Source organism: Armigeres subalbatus, chromosome 2, assembly GCF_024139115.2.
Source record: "Armigeres subalbatus isolate Guangzhou_Male chromosome 2, GZ_Asu_2, whole genome shotgun sequence".
Classification (NCBI taxonomy): Eukaryota; Metazoa; Arthropoda; class Insecta; order Diptera; family Culicidae; genus Armigeres; species Armigeres subalbatus.
In genome coordinates, this window is record NC_085140.1 from 30,106,864 (window position 1) to 30,124,210 (window position 17,347).

General features: G+C 38.3%; 2 protein-coding genes across 5 annotated transcripts in view; one reads left to right on the forward strand and one right to left on the reverse strand.

Moving 5' to 3' along the window:
- The first annotated feature begins 1,324 nt into the window (after positions 1-1,324).
- Positions 1,325-2,589, forward strand: LOC134214192 (venom protease-like). Its single transcript, XM_062693600.1, has 2 exons — positions 1,325-2,306; positions 2,367-2,589. Exons 1-2 carry the CDS (start codon positions 1,520-1,522, stop codon positions 2,573-2,575), a joined length of 996 nt encoding a protein of 331 aa, XP_062549584.1. The 5' UTR covers positions 1,325-1,519; the 3' UTR covers positions 2,576-2,589.
- Positions 2,590-8,029: 5,440 nt separating this feature from the next.
- Positions 8,030-17,347, reverse strand: part of LOC134218410 (GTP cyclohydrolase 1) — a 77,116-nt gene continuing 67,798 nt past the window's right edge. For all 4 annotated transcript variants that reach the window (XM_062697365.1, XM_062697362.1, XM_062697363.1 and 1 more), the window contains 3 exons: positions 12,327-12,492; positions 8,975-9,091; positions 8,030-8,911 (listed from right to left, as the gene is read on the reverse strand). In XM_062697365.1, the coding sequence (XP_062553349.1) occupies positions 8,782-8,911; positions 8,975-9,091; positions 12,327-12,492 (413 nt within the window). In that variant the 3' untranslated portion in view covers positions 8,030-8,781. The remainder of the gene's footprint in view (positions 8,912-8,974; positions 9,092-12,326; positions 12,493-17,347) is intronic.

A 17,347-nucleotide genomic window follows, 5' to 3' on the forward strand; every position in this document is an offset into this window, starting at 1 on the left:
GTTGGAATTTCTGGGTTAGGTTGGAGAGGCAGAGGTCCGTCTTGGTTAACGAGCTGCCAATGTGATAGATAGGAGAAGGTAGCTGATGGAATTTCTAATTGGATGTAGGAAACGAGCTCTATAAGTTCATTTCCAATTCTAGCAGATTACTGTTAGAATACTCAAATTGAAGGTATAGGAATAGTAATGGAAACGGTATGGAAGCGATTGCTAGAACATGAGAAATAAAGAGAAAGATACAAAGTAGGAGAATGGAACGGACCTAGGATTGAACCCACGACCTCCTGCGTATGAGGCAGATGCAGTAGCCATATGACCACCAAACCCGCCTCGAAACAAGAGAGATCACGCACTGAACTGATTAATTTTATTGCCGGCCGCGCAATGCAGAACATAATAATTCGGCCGACCGCGCGATCGTTCTGCTGTCCGAAACATGAGAGATCACGCACTGAACTGATTAATTTTATTACCGGTCGCGCAATGCAGAACAGAATAATTCGTCCGACCACGCGATCGTTCTGCTGTCCGAAACATGAGAGATCACGCACTGAACTGATTAATTTTATTACCGGCCGCGCAATGCAGAACACAATAATTCGTCCGACCACGCGATCGTTCTGCTGTCCGAAACATGAGAGATCACGCACTGAACTGATTAATTTTATTACCGGCCGCGCAATGCAGAACACAATAATTCGTCCGACCACGCGATCGTTCTGCTGTCCGAAACATGAGAGATCACGCACTGAACTGATTAATTTTATTACCGGCCGCGCAATGCAGAACACAATAATTCGTCCGACCACGCGATCGTTCTGCTGTCCGAAACATGAGAGATCACGCACTGAACTGATTAATTTTATTACCGGCCGCGCAATGCAGAACACAATAATTCGTCCGACCACGCGATCGTTCTGCTGTCCGAAACAAGAGAGATCACGCACTGAACTGATTAATTTTATTACCGGCCGCGCAATGCAGAACACAATAATTCGTCCGACCACGCGATCGTTCTGCTGTCCGAAACAAGAGAGATCACGCACTGAACTCCATATGGTTCTAAGCTATTGTAAAAAATAAACTGGCAGCCGCTTGTTCGCTGAATCAGTATAGGAATCTCCTTGAAAGAACACAAACGTGATTCAACCTGATTTCACTATTACAAACACCCCAGGATGAGCATGATGTTTATATTCTTTGGAATAATCGCGAATAATGGAGACGCTGAGGAAGTCCTGCATGAGAAATCATCGTTTGCATTGACCATTTTGACGTCACTGTTCTACTAGATAATTTCATTCAATTGACTGAATAATGGATTCTAAGTTTCTATTGAATTTCTCTTGTGATTCCTTTACGATAGTGATTAATTACAAGCACGGTAACTGACGAGTAGTTTCACAATTCTGATGTGCTACTTTATACTCTTCTACACACGGTGGAGAGTGGAGAAGAATAATAATTACAATCATACAGTGACCTAACCTTAGCTTATCAGCTGTCTCGGTTCTTCGTAATGTACGTGAATAGTACTTCACTGTTTGTATTAGGATCACCAGTCGATTTTGATCGTAAAGTTATGAATAAAGTTATTTTGGTGATTGTCTTGAACTTGGCTTTAGTGAATTGTTCAAACTACGAGGGCTTAATTAGACCGCGAAAGTCCCAAAATGTAACAAGGAAACCAAATAATCAATCCGATCAACATTGTGGATTACGGAAAATATCCGCACGTTCGCTGATTGTAGGAGGATCTGACACATATGCGGGGGAGTGGCCTTGGCATGCGGCGGTCTTTCACGTCGGTGACGAAGGTCGTTCAAAGGAGTACAAATGTGGAGGTACATTGATCAATGGAAGTTTCATACTGACGACTGCTTCCTGCGCACGATATGGAGTTGACAAACCTGAAGGAGCAATCATAGTTGAATTGGGGCAAAACAATTTGCAGGAATCTTCGGCTCATGCACAGGCGATTCCGGTTATTCGATCAGTCGTTCATGATAAGTATGAGTATGGAAGACACAAATACGATATAGCAATTCTACAATTGAAAACCTCCGTCAAATATTCAAACTACGTTCAACCAGCATGTCTTCCAAAATTGAATGAGGTGATAGAAGACTATGAAACCGAGATGGGAACCATTGTTGGATGGGGATTTATAGAAGCCGGTGAACTTTCAAATACGCTGCAGAGTGCTGAAGTTCCAGTGATTCCATTCCTACCTTGCCTCCAAAGTGACAGGGACTTCTTCGCCCAAGAGTTGTACGACGGAATGTACTGTGCTGGACAGCAAAATGGTAAATATACGAAAACTTATCTCAATCTTATACAATTATGTTAAATGCACTTTTTTATAGGAACGGCCCCTTGCTTCGGTGACGCAGGTGGCGGAATGTACTTTCACAGTGGTCGTACTTGGACCTTACGTGGGATTGTTTCTTTTACGAGTGTGGTCTATTCGGTAACGGGTGGATGCAATACCCACAACTACTTTGGCTTGGTGAACGTGAATCACTTTCTACCCTGGATTGAAGATACGATCGTCAGACTCCGAACAGCGGAATAAATATCGATCATTCGCATCGCATCGTCGTAATGTTTTATACCAGTATGGAATCATTAGAAAATCAACATCCCTGTAAAAGTATAACATCACATTGCATTAGTACAACTTGTGCATTTCCGTCCATGATCAGGGAATCAATATTCGAGCAACGCCTAACAATATACCCTTTGTCGTCAACAGAGTTTGTTACTGAACGCACCTACGCAAAACGCACCTAGCGACAAACGTTTATCGGAACCCGAACACAATATGACAAGAATCATTTGCCTTGCATGCTCTGATATTTCCGAGAATACGATGCTAATATTGTAATCATTGTTGAATTCTCGAATATTTCCATAAAAGCAGAAACTATGACAGCATAAAACCGAAATTTGCTCTAGAAATAATGCAAAATAACATGATGAAAAGTTAGCAACAAGATCGTCTTCTTTTTTGTTGCTGACAAAAATTTTCGGATCTTTGTCATTATTATCTCCGACAAAAACAAAGCTTTGTCGTTGATTCTCTTTTGTCGCTTGTTTCGCAAGCGCATTTCAGAAAAATTGATTCCCTGTCCATGATACAATATCCCAAAATCTCAAAAAAAAAACAACCCTGCAGAAAAAAAAAGAAAAACTTTCTGAGGTTTCAGATTGCTGATCGAAAAATTGTTCACATGTCTAGGTAATATTGATTGTTCGGGATATCTTGGTTGCCACCTAGCTTACCATAGATTACGAAATTGATGTCTCAATTGATTCAAAATTATACGAAGCCAGACAAAACTATCATTTTTACGCAGATTGAATTGAACCGTTTGTTATTTTCATTCTACAATTAAACATTTTGAAAGACGAAAAAGAAACTGTTAAGTTTCTGCGTGATATCTATTAAAACACGTCAAGTATCACTGACGTATAATAAAATTGATTTCACGTTACGTGACGTTCGAATTGAATGTTCAATAATTTATGCGTTTACTAATCTAATGTTTCGTAAACTCGCCAAAACAATCCAAGCCTTCTTGAGCCAGGATACTGAAAGTTTTGAACCGTCTCCACTGATTACCCGGCTGCCATAAAGTTGGAGGGATTGTCCGTATCGGCATCTTACGATTTGGGACTGTTGACGTTGATGGCCAGATCCGTCAAAAAGGAGCTGCAGTCGTTCAGCTTAGCAACCCTATAACCAGAGACCGGCGGAGTGCAAAACTGTCGAAATGGCAACGTATGAAAATGCATAAAATCGCGAAAATAAGACTGGCAGCACTTGAACTTTTTGCTTGCAACATATAAACAAGTCGATTTTTTTTACGGTTCGATTGGAAACAAGATGGCGGCTTCGCCGATCTCTTATTGTAGTATTTCTAGTTCAGTTCACTAGACAATATACAATCAGGGCGCCGTTGCGCTTATAGAGCAACGTCATCTGCCAAATCGAAGTCTTTCAGATTGTCCATAGTAATGCTAAACAGTTTGGTACACGGCCAATCGTATCCACTATGATCTCATTAAAAACGATGAGAAACAGTGGCGAAGATAAAATATATTCTTGATGCCTCACCCAGGCGGTTAGCCGGATGGGGTCAAAATATTTGCACGACGGGGCGGTACCCGATCCAAGAGGTAGTACACTCCTCTGCGATAGCCAAGATCAATGGCATGTTCTATTGTAGCTGCAATGCCCCACCAACGAAGAGAGTTACTCGTGGTGGCCAATCCCTGGTAACGAACAAAGCTCCAGGGCCTGATGGAGTTTCGAACAGCGCTCTCAAGACAGCAATCATAGCGATCCCGAACATTTTAGGCTAGCTATGCAGAGATACCTTGATGAGTGTTAATTGTCCGAAAGAAGGAAAAGGCATACATTGGTGTTGTTACGGCCTGTCAAGCAATCAGTTCGATTTTCGCAAGGGTAAGTCCACGCTGGACGCTATTAACTCGGTGGTAAAGACCGCCGAGATAGCGATCCAACAGAAATGGTGAGGTATTCGATACTGTGCGTTAGTGACACTTGATGTGAGGAACGCATTCAACAGCGCAAGCTGGGATGCCTCGTGCTCTCGTTACAGCGGCTTAGCCTGCCGGTGGGCCTGTACCGGATTTTGGAAAGCTATTTCCAGAACCGTGCACTTTTATACGAGACCGATGCCGACCGCTACTAAGTCAGGCTACTAAGTCAGTACATTCCAAGATAAATTTTCACATAATATATTTGGCTTTCCGAACAGTACAACATTGAATATTGTTCCATTTTTCTCAGATTTCGTTATATCATAGCTCAACTGGTAGTCTCATGTACGTCGCCAAGTGAAATCTAAATTTGTTTTAATCAAAATCAATGCTCGCTGGACTTTGAAATTTTCTAGATCGTAAAACATTTTCCGTTGGTCTTCCATACCGCTCCTTGTAGTTTCACAAACTACAACACAAATTATTTCGGCCACCTTTCAGACACGCCTTAAAGTTTTCCAAACCACAAACCATTTCCACCAATCTTCCAGACGCGCATTGTTATTTTGCAAACCACAAACCAATTTCTTACGGTCTTCCAGGCGAGGCTTTGATGTTCTTTAAACCACAAACCATTTTTCCAGCGGTCTTTCAGACGCGCCATCACAAACTATGTTCGACGGTTTTCGAGACGCGTCTTGTGATTTTGCAAACTAAAACATATCACTCGTCACAACTTAACCACTTGAATTCAACTCACCTCATGAAATCAGCGACAGGATCAAAAATGTATAGCCAAAATGTGTGGCCCTAAATGGCCGGAACGAAGTTATGACAGCGACTCTCCGTAGGTGCACGCAGCGGAGGTCTGACTAGAAAGGGGCAAACTCATGGCTTGCTGCTCGCCGATTGACACGCTGATGTGTGAATCTATTAACACATGCTGAATGCATTTTACTCAAACCCCACATTACCCTACTTACTTTGTTTGAAATTCGATTTATGCAATTGCACAAAATGTGAGAGATTAGGTTGAAAAATATTTTGAAGAGTAACCACTTTCTTTGGTGGTGTTTGATCCCACTACTGCAGTACGCTAGATATGTGTTTTCCCTGCTAAGCTACGAAAGATCTCTGTCGTCGAACGCAGCTCAGCCCCAAGTAGCACAATTTAAACTAATTTGGTTGCAGCAATTCATATATGACTGTATTCGGTTGTACATAGGTCACAGCAACTCATTTCTGACGAGTGTGCTGCTTGGGGCGGGTACTAATGAGACCAAATTCCCATCATCAGGCACATACCCGTACGAGAAAGGAAAAAGATACATAAGTGAATGGATATCGAAAACATTGACTTTCAGCAACATATAAGTCAAATGTGATCAAGGCACTAGGGTTTACCGACCAATTTTCGGTACCGAAATACCGGTACTGGCTTAATGAAAGTACCGGTATTTTCGGTACTAAGGAAATAGTTTTGGTCAAAACTTCCGATGGTTAAAACCACATTTTTTTAATGCAGCAGCTAGTAAGAAAGATATTATTTTTTTACTAAAATTTCAAACACCTGACAATAGTGGTAATAAACTATAGATGACGATTGTCGCTACGGTTCCCTTTGTTATCGCCCCAAACATGTAGGCTACCTATCTGTCAAAGCATACTCATTTTTCCTTCGTTGACATTTAGTGCCCTATCCTTGTCAGCAAAAGATGTTTCGCCAGTGACGACAGCGACAATCAATTAGGACAAACGTCAGGCGCCCGATGACGTACCTCAAGACAATCAAACCGCAACGACATCGTCACATCCCAAAAAATCGTCACACTTCATCAGTATTTTTCAAAATCGTCCCCGCTTGAGGCAAGAGTATTCCTGTAAGTTTGATTACTGCACCAGGATTCGTAAAGATCGTAAGACAAGAGTTATCTTACAACGACTCAGAAAAAGCTTAAAGGAAAATACTTGTGAATGCTTCATGATTCACTAGCAACAGTTCGCCCTACTTCTGTAGACTCAGAAAGAACTTTCTCTGTTTCTGGAAGCTTCGCTACTAAAATGCGATCCCGTATATCTGCGTGCGTGCGTTTTGAAAGCATATTTCAAGGATAAGGACAAGCCCCAAGACAAGGTTGAATACATACAAAGCAATGAATAAAGTTTGAATCGTTACCATGAAATCCTGACTTTTTATTGATTTTAATGATTTTTGAAAAAAAAATCTTCCAGTACCGGTATTTTCCCGGTACTCCCGGTACTAAGGGGTGCAGTACCGTAGTACCGGGACTAGCCAAAAAGGGTCGGTACTAAAAACCCTACAAGGCACTGAAAAAGTGAACCGTGACTAGGATCACAAACACTTAAATACACTTTCTTATTTCTGTAACCTTATGAATGACTAATACAATACTAGATTGTAGTTTCTCTACTTGGTTGTAACTGTAGTCACGTATATCGACCGCAACTTTAAGTGACAATGATGAGAGCCTTACTATATAGCAGTCGGAATAAATATTTGTAAATTAATAATCGAGCAGTATGAATAATAGAAATAGTACTAATTTAGACAGATTACAAAAATATCACAATCTCTCTATGCTATATACATAAGAATGAATTTCTGTCTGTCTGAACGGTAACTACTGAACCGTTCAGTGTGAAAATTTGCATACAGAGGTTTTTGTGACCGGGGAAGGTTCTCAAGATGATTCCAGACCGCTCCCCACTGTAGAAGTAGGGGGCTGACTCATACAAATGAAACACCAATTTATTCAGAACTCGAGAATTAATCAAGCAAATGGAACCAAATTTGGCGTGTGGAAGGTTTGGAAGGAAAGATATGTTTTTGTGGTGGTTAGAAACCCTTCCCCTTTTGGAATGAGGGGCTCCCATACAAATGAAGCATAAATTACTGCATAACTCGAGAGCTAATTAGAGAATAAATCAATTTTAGGCGAAACGAAGTTCGTCGGATCTGCTAGTAATAGAATACACAAAGGTGTAAAATTTCCGTACGTGTTTCAAAGACAATAAATACTTCAATGGCTTCTATATTCTTGCTAAAACATTATTGAGTTTCCTACCTCAGCGTTCCATGAGCAAACATTTAACGAATGTAAATTGGCCTAAGCAAAATATTTTATTAAAAACACTCTGAATCATCCTAGATAGAAAAAAAAATCATAATTGTCATTTTCGATATTGCAAATAGAACCCTTAGCTCAAAAAGCTAGCTAGTAACTGTGCCATAAATTGAACGCTTACTTACTTACTCATGTGTTCTGAGCATCCCTAAAACTGGCTGGTATCGCATATCTGTCTCATATGAATAGGAAACCTAGCAAAGATGGGACAACTATGCGATTACATGCAGTAAACGCGCATAGTAGCCATCAATTAAGAATTGGTACAAAAGCTAGTCTGTTGGATATTTCTAATAGTTTGTTTTGGTTTTTTTCTGTTATAAGTACTCGTTGGTAAAAGGGATATGTGAAAGGATAAATAAACGATCCTTCGATTATGCGCTATCTGTAATGCTTAACATGTATTTATGATATCATGCGCTTGAGCGCTAATTAACTAAACAGTTATGAAACCATAATCATAACAGTATTGCTATGAACTTTGTTCGAAACAGTTTTCTTAGTGTAACAAAAATCTGAATAAATCAAAACATAATTTTATTGCTAAACGATATTTTTGATCAACAATGTTTAACTTTAACAAAACTGAAACTAAAAGTTTGCTTTAATTTTTTTTTTTAGGGCAACAACAACTATTACTACAGAGCTATTGTGTAAAATACTTTCTCTAAAATACATGATGCTATTGCCGCGTTCGCTAAAATCGTATTTCGTTCGCCTAAGTTAAAATGTCCCTTGTATGCTAACAGGCCTATGTTATATTTAAAATTATTGGCAATTTTCGTTGAGAGTATGATCGCTTCTTTTTATGAGCTTGGCCCCTTGGAAAACTGATTCTATCATGTTTTAGTTTTTGTGTTTTTGTTATGGTTCACTCAATCTCTCTCTATCTCACTAGTAGTTACATGTTTTGTTTTATTTTTGCGTTTGACAACATTAACAATCAATATTTTTCTTGAAATAACATTTTCACACACACATACACATTTGGACCACTGATAGTTGAGTTCCATCTTAGACACCTATATCTACTGCTAAGAGAGTTAAACGGATAAAAGCGTCCCTAAAATGTATCGCATCTCTTATCTTTTCGTTTAGTACGACTGGATAACATTTTCCTGGCATCCTACTTATTGTTGCACAGCGTGAGGAACTCCTCGCGGGTTTTCGGGTCGTCCCGGAACACACCCAACATGGTCGAGGTGACGGTTTTGCTGTTGATCTTCTGCACGCCACGCATTACCATGCACATGTGCCTAAAATATGAGAAAATATGTCAGAAAAATGTTCATATACGATTAAGCTTGGGGTGAACTTACACTCCCTCGATGATGACGGCCACTCCGGCGGGTTGAACGGCTTGTGTAACGGCCACGGCAATCTGTTTGGTGAGGCGTTCCTGGACCTGTAGCCGGCGGGAGAAAATTTCCACGATTCTGTTGAAGGGTGAGAAAAAGATCAGTTTGAAGTAGTTTCTGTTTGGATTGAGTTACCTAGTGAGAACGTGATTGTTTCCATCACTGCACCAGTGGCAGTGAAGGTTTGAGGTTAGGGAAGGGAGTGGAAAAAACATATTAGGTCTTACTACAGATTCAAATTACGTTACACGATAGAGAATATCAAAGACGTAATGCAAAAGAATGTGTACATAAACTTTTAATTGAACACTTCGGGACAAACAGCAACAACGACACTATTCACAAAATTTCCCGTCGAATTATTCAAAAAGTTAGTACTAGAGGCTATTTTCCTGTTTCAGGATTATAAGCTGACTAAGCTTTGGGTCAGCGGGCATATGCACTATGGGGCGGCTCCATACAAGTAGGTGGCCGAAAATATTTTCATTTCATTTCTGCAATATTTCACACTTATATCGTAGATTATTGTCTAAAAGATGTGAAATACTTGTTTTGCAGGTCGTTATTACTTCTAAGGTCTCCAAACTCCCTGGAATACAGACCTTTGATCTCTATGGAATATATCCCTTTTATCTACGAATGTCTATGTTCAAACTAGAAAATTGTATACTGTTTTTATGTGAATTGAGTTGTACAGATGTTCTAAGTTGCTCAAGGACTCCGTCAAATACAGGCCATTGCATCTACATACGTAACAAGTTGTCTTTGTAGGATTTTTCAGATTAGTTCAGGCTCTTAACCCGTAAAACAAGTAAAGGGAATACAATATAAAGCTCTATTAAAGCTAAACGAACTCCATGTAAAAAAAGCTTCAAGATATAGGGGAACGGTTCGCCACTTCATCTCATAGCTCCTATTTCAATCTCATCAAAAACAAAGCAATGGAAAGGAATTTGGTTTGTTTATTATTTTTGTGATTTTTTTCAGTAGTGAGCACGCATGTTGACAAAAATAAGCGACGAATTTGGTGCCGAATTTCTTTGTTTAGCGATGAGATGGATATATGTACAGTGAGATGGAGATCGGAACATTTCCCCTATAAGTATACTGCAACAACATTTATTTATTCATTATGTACATGAACATCCTCAACAAAATCAGCATGTATGTCTTCAAGATCGATTGAAATATCTGCTATGGGATATTTTGCTGTACTCGAATCTGTGTGGTTGCAAGAAGTTTCATTCACTAAAGAACTTTGAACAGCTTCTGGATATTCCAGATTAGATTTATTTTGAAGTCGCTTACCTAAGTTGAGGGAGCTTATCAAAGGATCCGACGAGTTCATAGCCCGAATGAAACCGTCATGTAAATTTTCTTCTCTTGAGGCTTTCCTGGCATGATGCGTCCGACTTTTTTCAAATGCTTATGTTGACACTCAGCTGCTTCTTCAGCCACCATTCCAAATGGTGCTGGTGAATGAACTTTTATATCCCCAGCATGGACAAGGACTTTATGCACCGTAGCAGGAATTTTATACCAATCACACAGCTGCAAATATAACCGGTAGGTTGGTTTACAGTGACTGTCTAGGATCAGGATTGATTGGCTCTTGGCAGTTTATCGCGATCAGAATGTTCCAGAACCGGTGAATTAGCTCTTCGTTGACATTTAATGCTTCACTTAACAGATTTGGATTCGAAAACGCTCGTCGACAAATGTTTCCAGTTGTACTTGATCCTGCTCCACCTTGCCTTGGCTGGTCGACTCTCACACCAAAGCTATCATAAAGCCTTTTCTGTATAAGTTGTTTTCTCTTCAAGTACGCTTCCTTTAATATCTTTGATACCTGCCACTTTTTAAAATCCATTCGGTAAGATATGTGAAGAAGGCACTCGAAAAATCGCATCCATGCATGTAATGGAGATATTCCATAAATAAGTGTCCCTATCTCTGGTGTATATCCTTTTTCTTGCTTCTTGTATTCACATATTGGATTTTAATTAATATCAAAATTTTACTTTTTATGAAATAATTTCAAATGAAGCCTAGAGTATTTTCGTAACCCTCAAGAGTATATTGTTTTTTTTTCATATTTATTTGCTTGATACTTGATAGATAATGAGTTGCCTCCTCTTGGTGAGCCTACGCCAAATGGAGTATCATATAGCTGCATAAGCTATCGTGTACACGGCCTACCACGAAGCCTACGACACTTTTCGTGTTATCTACTATCTCTATTTTAACTGTTCTTGATGCTCTTTTGTCATACGCATGGGATTTGTGTCCAGCCCATCACAGTCTGCCGTGTATTATGAGAATAATTACATTTAATGTTTCAAAATTAATGACTTTTTTTCGAAAAAGTGATCGGAATCGCAGATTTGCAGCCATAAGCAGCTGGAATTTGTTTTAATGCCTTCTGGGAGGTCCAAAGAAAGTCGTAGTGGTCGTCGCTAAGCGAAACTTTGAGAAACTTTTTTGTATGGAACTTTTGTATGAAAAAAAATTTTTTTCTTCGGGTCATTTTCGGATGTTTCCCAACCTATTTTCCCATAACTAACCCGTTCTCAGAAACTTTTTAAAGAGTTGGAAAAGAGCTACTGTAGCCGAAGATATTGACAGTTGAATAATGCATTGATTTTTCAAAGAACTAAAAAGTGTCTGGCTCTAATGCCTATATCTTGATAACCATATGGCTTAGAGTGCTGATATGCTGGGGTTTAATGCTCCAAAGCATTAGGATTTAGTAGGTCAACTTGAATTACGAATCAGAGAAAGTCGATTTTTTTATTTTCGGCCACCTGATTCCCCATAGTGATATGGTGCGAAAAGAAAATTTAAGGAAGAAAACAAAACAAAATGTTAAAAAATAGCATCAGCAAAACGGAGACATTTTCTGTAACAAATAAAAACAATCTTTAAAATTGAGATACGGGAAAGATAGGTAAAAAACAATCCATTATGGATTCAATTAAAGTCCAAAATGATCATTGAACCTAAACATTTTAAACACGCAGTGAGTGTGAAAACGGAAACATAGAGCAAATGAATAAAAATCTACAACTAGATAGAGAACAATTATAATTATTCATTCAGTGTTGTGTGGAGAGGGTTTTCAAATCTAACTGCATTTAAACTTTGCAAATATGTATTTCTTGAATATCGCAACAGAAATGTGGCCAAGTTTCATAATGTTTGATCTTGAAAATAAAACTGACTATAATAAAACAAAACTTAACAAAGTCACCATTCCCAATGGCTAGATGATTAACAAAATATGATGTAATTGCAGCTCGAACAGAATACTCACCTGGCCAGTTTGCTGAGTCCGAGAATTTTCTTGCAGGGCAGATAACCGATGGACACCTTCCCGTAGAACGGAACCAAGTGATGCTCGCACATGGAGAACATTTCGATGTCCTTCACCACCACCATCTCGTCGTGGTCCTCATCAAAGACGGCACCATTGAGGGCCTCTGTGGAAACGAAAAAGAGACAGATATGGAAGGTATGAGCGAAGTGAATGAGATTTGTTTACTACTCAGCATCCAGGTTCAGATTGTTTGCTTTCAAGTGGATGGCGGATGGGTTGGAGTGGACCCCAGTTCTAGTACCGGAGTGGGGTGGCCGGTTGAGTGGAGCTTGGACAATAAAGGAACACTGATTTGATTATCTTCCCTTCGGTTTCGCGCACATCAGGTACAGGAAAGGTATGTGAGGAACGAACGCTTAAATAACGAGAACCATTCTATTTGAACTAGGTATGGAGCTCTGTTGTGAACAGGAAGTTCAATAATTGTCCAACGTACCGAGCAGGAACAGAGTTTGGTCCGGACACGAAGGGTGGCGATGATGCAACTACGTACCGTACATCATCATCATCGTCGTGATTTTCATTGCACCTATGGAGCAGGATTTGTTTGAAGTACCGTGCAAACTCAAACTTCGGACGCTTAAGCACTTTCTGATATACAATCATCCTGTTTACTCACATTTCAAATCACACCGTTTATATCACCATTGCAATCACTAAGTATAGTATTCGTCTTTGAACTACATATTTAATATGTGCAAGATATTGCGAAGTATGTTTGCAATTTATGAAAATGTCCGGCTTCTGTTTGATTCAAACCTCGGACACCCGCGGGTTTGGATTCATATTTCGGACACAAAGATTCAAACTTCGGACACCCGTTTACTCAGTACCGGGAAGAGTAATTGAAAACAATTTTCACTGCACAGATCAAACTGTCTTCTAATCATTTCGTCACATTGTTTTAACATGTCTTATTAGAATGTAATCATACTAAAACAAGCTAAAACTATTAGTCCTTCCGATCCAGCTTGAAGAAATATTTCGATGAAATATTTCAGAAAATTTCCCATACGAATTGAAGCGTCCGAAGTTTGAGTGTGTCCGAAATTTGATTATCCACGGTAGCTCAATCGTCCACTTTGTTCCATACTGAGAGAGAATGGTACGGAATAATGTGGATTCAGATCTTGTCAACAGAATGCGGTTAAAGTAAATCAACTGAAGTAAAGTTGGGTTCAGAGTCCTACCCAATCAATTGTATTTGCTTGTTACTCAACAGCATTTAGGAAGGTTGAATGATTTAATGTTCTTTCATCTTGGTTGGATAATGTACGCACACATACTGTGTGGATTATAATAGGTAGGTGTTTGATTATCACACTGGAGTTTCACAAATACGAGAAAATAAAAAGTAAGAATTTATGCACCGATTATTCTTTTCATATCTCTTATAATCCTTACTAAAATAAAGTGATGGAAATAATACGGAATCAATGAGCTTACATCCATACGTTAGTAAAACAAATCGACGAAATTAGAAATTATGTTTTTTTTCCTTTATTAACAAGACTTTCAGACCAAGACTGGATTATCTCGTAATATAGTGCAGGTTTTGATGCACACTTTTTCCATAAATCGCCAGTCAATTTTGTGATGAGTCTCTGTTCATCTTTCACTAAGGTTCCATATTCCAACAGAACCTTTACCTACTTTTTAACTGGATGTTCTGTTGATAATTTCACACCCCAAAAACAAATCTTACAATTATTGTATAAAATCTTAGCATATACAGTTCTGCAAGGTTTTAATACAATAAATGTAAGCTTTTTATACTGATACTGTATTGAAATAATACAAATTTGTTAGATTTCAATACAACGACTGTATTAAAATTTTCCGGAACTGTTGGGTTTCGTACCCCATTCCCGGCGTAACATGCGTAGAGGTGCATTGTTTCATCGATATCTCTAGCAGGAATCATCTTTACTTGAATGTTTAGTCTAAGGGTAAAAGTTCCAATAGTCGTGGGTGTTTCTATAGTTGCGGTAGTATGGTGTGCTTTAAATTTGGAAGTCAGTACCCGAACCAATTCAAAATATCTTTGCAAGCCCTTCTAAACTGGTAAATATCGGTAAAATAACTTAATATATTTCGTCAGTGCACCAATAGTTGCGAGTCTCGTAAGAAAACCAAGAGATTCGGAACTATAGATTAAAAATAATAACTATCGGAAAACTGTACCAATGCAATGTATTTGTGTTGTTATTATAGATTTGAATTTCGTTTTAACGGAAGCATTTTACATATCAATAGTGAGTGAAATAAGATTTCGTATTATTCTGGGGAAATTAACAGTGTTGGAACGTGCTTAGTTTCTCCATTATTGGATCTTTAACCCTATGTAATATTATGTTTCAAATCAAGTTACTCTTGCTCACCATAGTTTTAAAACGAAGTATATTTCTTCGGCAGATAATCCAAAACCAATTTTTCTTTCATTCTCTCAATCTCTCCGAACGGTAGAATGTGACGAAAAAAACCGTACCTCGGCGTGTTCAATGACGTATTTATGACAAAAAATGAGCATCGTAAGAATTTCTCGTATTTTGATTTTTCCAAGGTATAGTACAAATAATTTAATAAGCTTAAAAATCGAAAATCATAACGGAGTCGAACTTAATGCACAAGTTGATCAGCATTTGACGTAATAACTTGATCATTCTTCTCTACATTGTCATTATATGTACATTAGAGTGATTCAAATTTTGACTTTTTTGCTCCCCTGTGCCCCCCCCACGAAGGCATTTGCTATTTTAATAGTCCTCCTAAATTTTTAGCTCTTTTGGATGTAATTTGATTGTGCACGTGCCATTTGAAGGTTATATGGAAATTACTATGAGAGTTACCACTTATGTAAAGGATCGTTTCTTGAAGCAGCCCAGAATATATTTGAATATATTTGATGGATTGCCATCATAGAATAGATCCTAAGCTGAAAGTCAGTTGTTGTTGCGAAGCAATTTGTCTTTTGTGAGCAAAATTATAAAGAAAACAGAAATGCTCATTATTGATATTGATGTTATTCTTTTACGTGTTAAATTGAATTTCCCACAATTCAGTATTTCCCTAATAACTTTTGTTGCCATCATCAAATCCTTTAGCAACAACGACGACATAAATTGCCTATGCTGCCAACGTATTCATACATTTTTATTGCTTAATGGGCAATGATGCGATACGGTTTTTCACAAAAATTAATATTTTCATAGTAATTTTCATACAAGCTTCAAATTGCTTGTGCTCAGTCAAATTACATCCAAATTTGCTAAAAATTTAGGACGATTATTAAAATAGCAAATGCCATCGTTTAAGCATAGGGGAGCAAAAAAGTCAAAATTTGAATCACTCTACTGTACATATAAATTTTGTACATTCAGTTTCTTCTTTCTTAATAATGTCGCAACGCAACAACTTCTTCTAACAAAACACAAAATAAAAAGGAAGTATTTGAAAACTTCTTAAAGTTCTTATTCAATTCCTTCGTTTGCCAGTGATGTTGTCCATCAGATAAAAAATATTTTGGGCCTCGCAGATATACTGGAATAGCGGTTTTGATTTAGAAGGTTTTCGTGTACGCGGATTTCTGTCCAAAGATTATTTTACACGTTTTTTGAGGGGCATTAAATTACCACGTGGAAGATAGACAGAATTGTTGACTCTCTCCCCTACATATACCTCTTATTTGTCCACATAGACTTTTTATTTTCTAGCAAAACAAATTTATAAGATTAAAACAAGGCGTTCTTACTTTTAATATGATGTGTATGTAGAACAGTAGGTTCAAAAAGCATTTTTGTTCAGTACATTTTTATATCAATATTGAATGCATTACATGAGCGTCTTCGTGTAGTAATTATGCATTATTCAAATAATTATTTTCTGGCAACCGTTCTGCATTACTATCGCATAACATCACAAAGGATCATTTTAACAAAATTTTGCCCATATTGATTTTTATGGTACGTTAAAGTAGAACTCAATGATATTGATCAAACTATATTGCTTTATTACATATGTCACATCAGGATAAAAAAACCCTTAAAAATACTTGTCAAATGTTTGATAAATATACTCGGAATTCTCATAAGTTAAGCAACGGACCCTTTTCAAATGTTACGAAAAGTGTCGGAAGCTGCTATACCCAACCGGTGGTTGTTAGATTTTCTAAAAAAACCTGTATAAGAACTGGGCATATGTGAAATTGCTAGATTCTAGAACAGTCGAGATACACAAGCACCTTGAGCACAATATGGGACTGAAAACGGTGTTATGCAATTTGGCCGAATAGTTTTTTAAACTTCGGAATACGAACAGTGAAGTGATTTGGGCGGTAGAGATTAGCGAGAAAGGAAAGAAAAATAGTTATGATTGGCTGACTGAACAGCTAGGAGGTTGCCAGCGTAGTAAGTGTATTTTGTGTGAATTATTGTTTGATTGTGAAAATTGTAATAGGGTAATTCGTCAAATGTTGAACGGCTAATTTCTTCGCCTATTGTTGAACGCACGTGCATTTCTTATGGGAGTTTAAAAATAGGCGACAAAATTAGCCGTTAGCGTTAGCGTTGTTACGGTATACTTCGTAGATTGGACACTAGTGATACTCATGTTTCTTATGGAATCCTTATCCAGATTGCTATCGGAAATCAAGGTGGGAATTACCCTTGATTCCAATCTAAGATAAAAATTGCCCAAGCATGAGGATTACTACTCCCGGCCACGCCCATCTTTACCGTAACTAGGGATAGGAAAGGAAATGTTGATGTAGAACTTACTTAACGAGTGGCCCCTCATAAGACGACGCCCTCATAAGTTCTACGGAGTTGGTGGTTGGGTAGGGTAAGGTAGATCATGGAGGTTTGCCTCAAGCTGGCAATTCGACCCACAGACTATGTTGTTTACCTGTTTTTATTTAAACTCTTGCCAGCCGGCTGTCGAAAGAGTATGCTAATATCGAT

Bases quoted from the DNA above. Each gene is read 5' to 3' on its own strand.
- LOC134214192 (XM_062693600.1), top strand. From the start codon at position 1,520: ATGTACGTGAATAGTACTTCACTGTTTGTATTAGGATCACCAGTCGAT. The intron at 2,307-2,366 runs GTAAATATACGA...ACTTTTTTATAG, and splicing joins CTGTGCTGGACAGCAAAATG to GAACGGCCCCTTGCTTCGGT.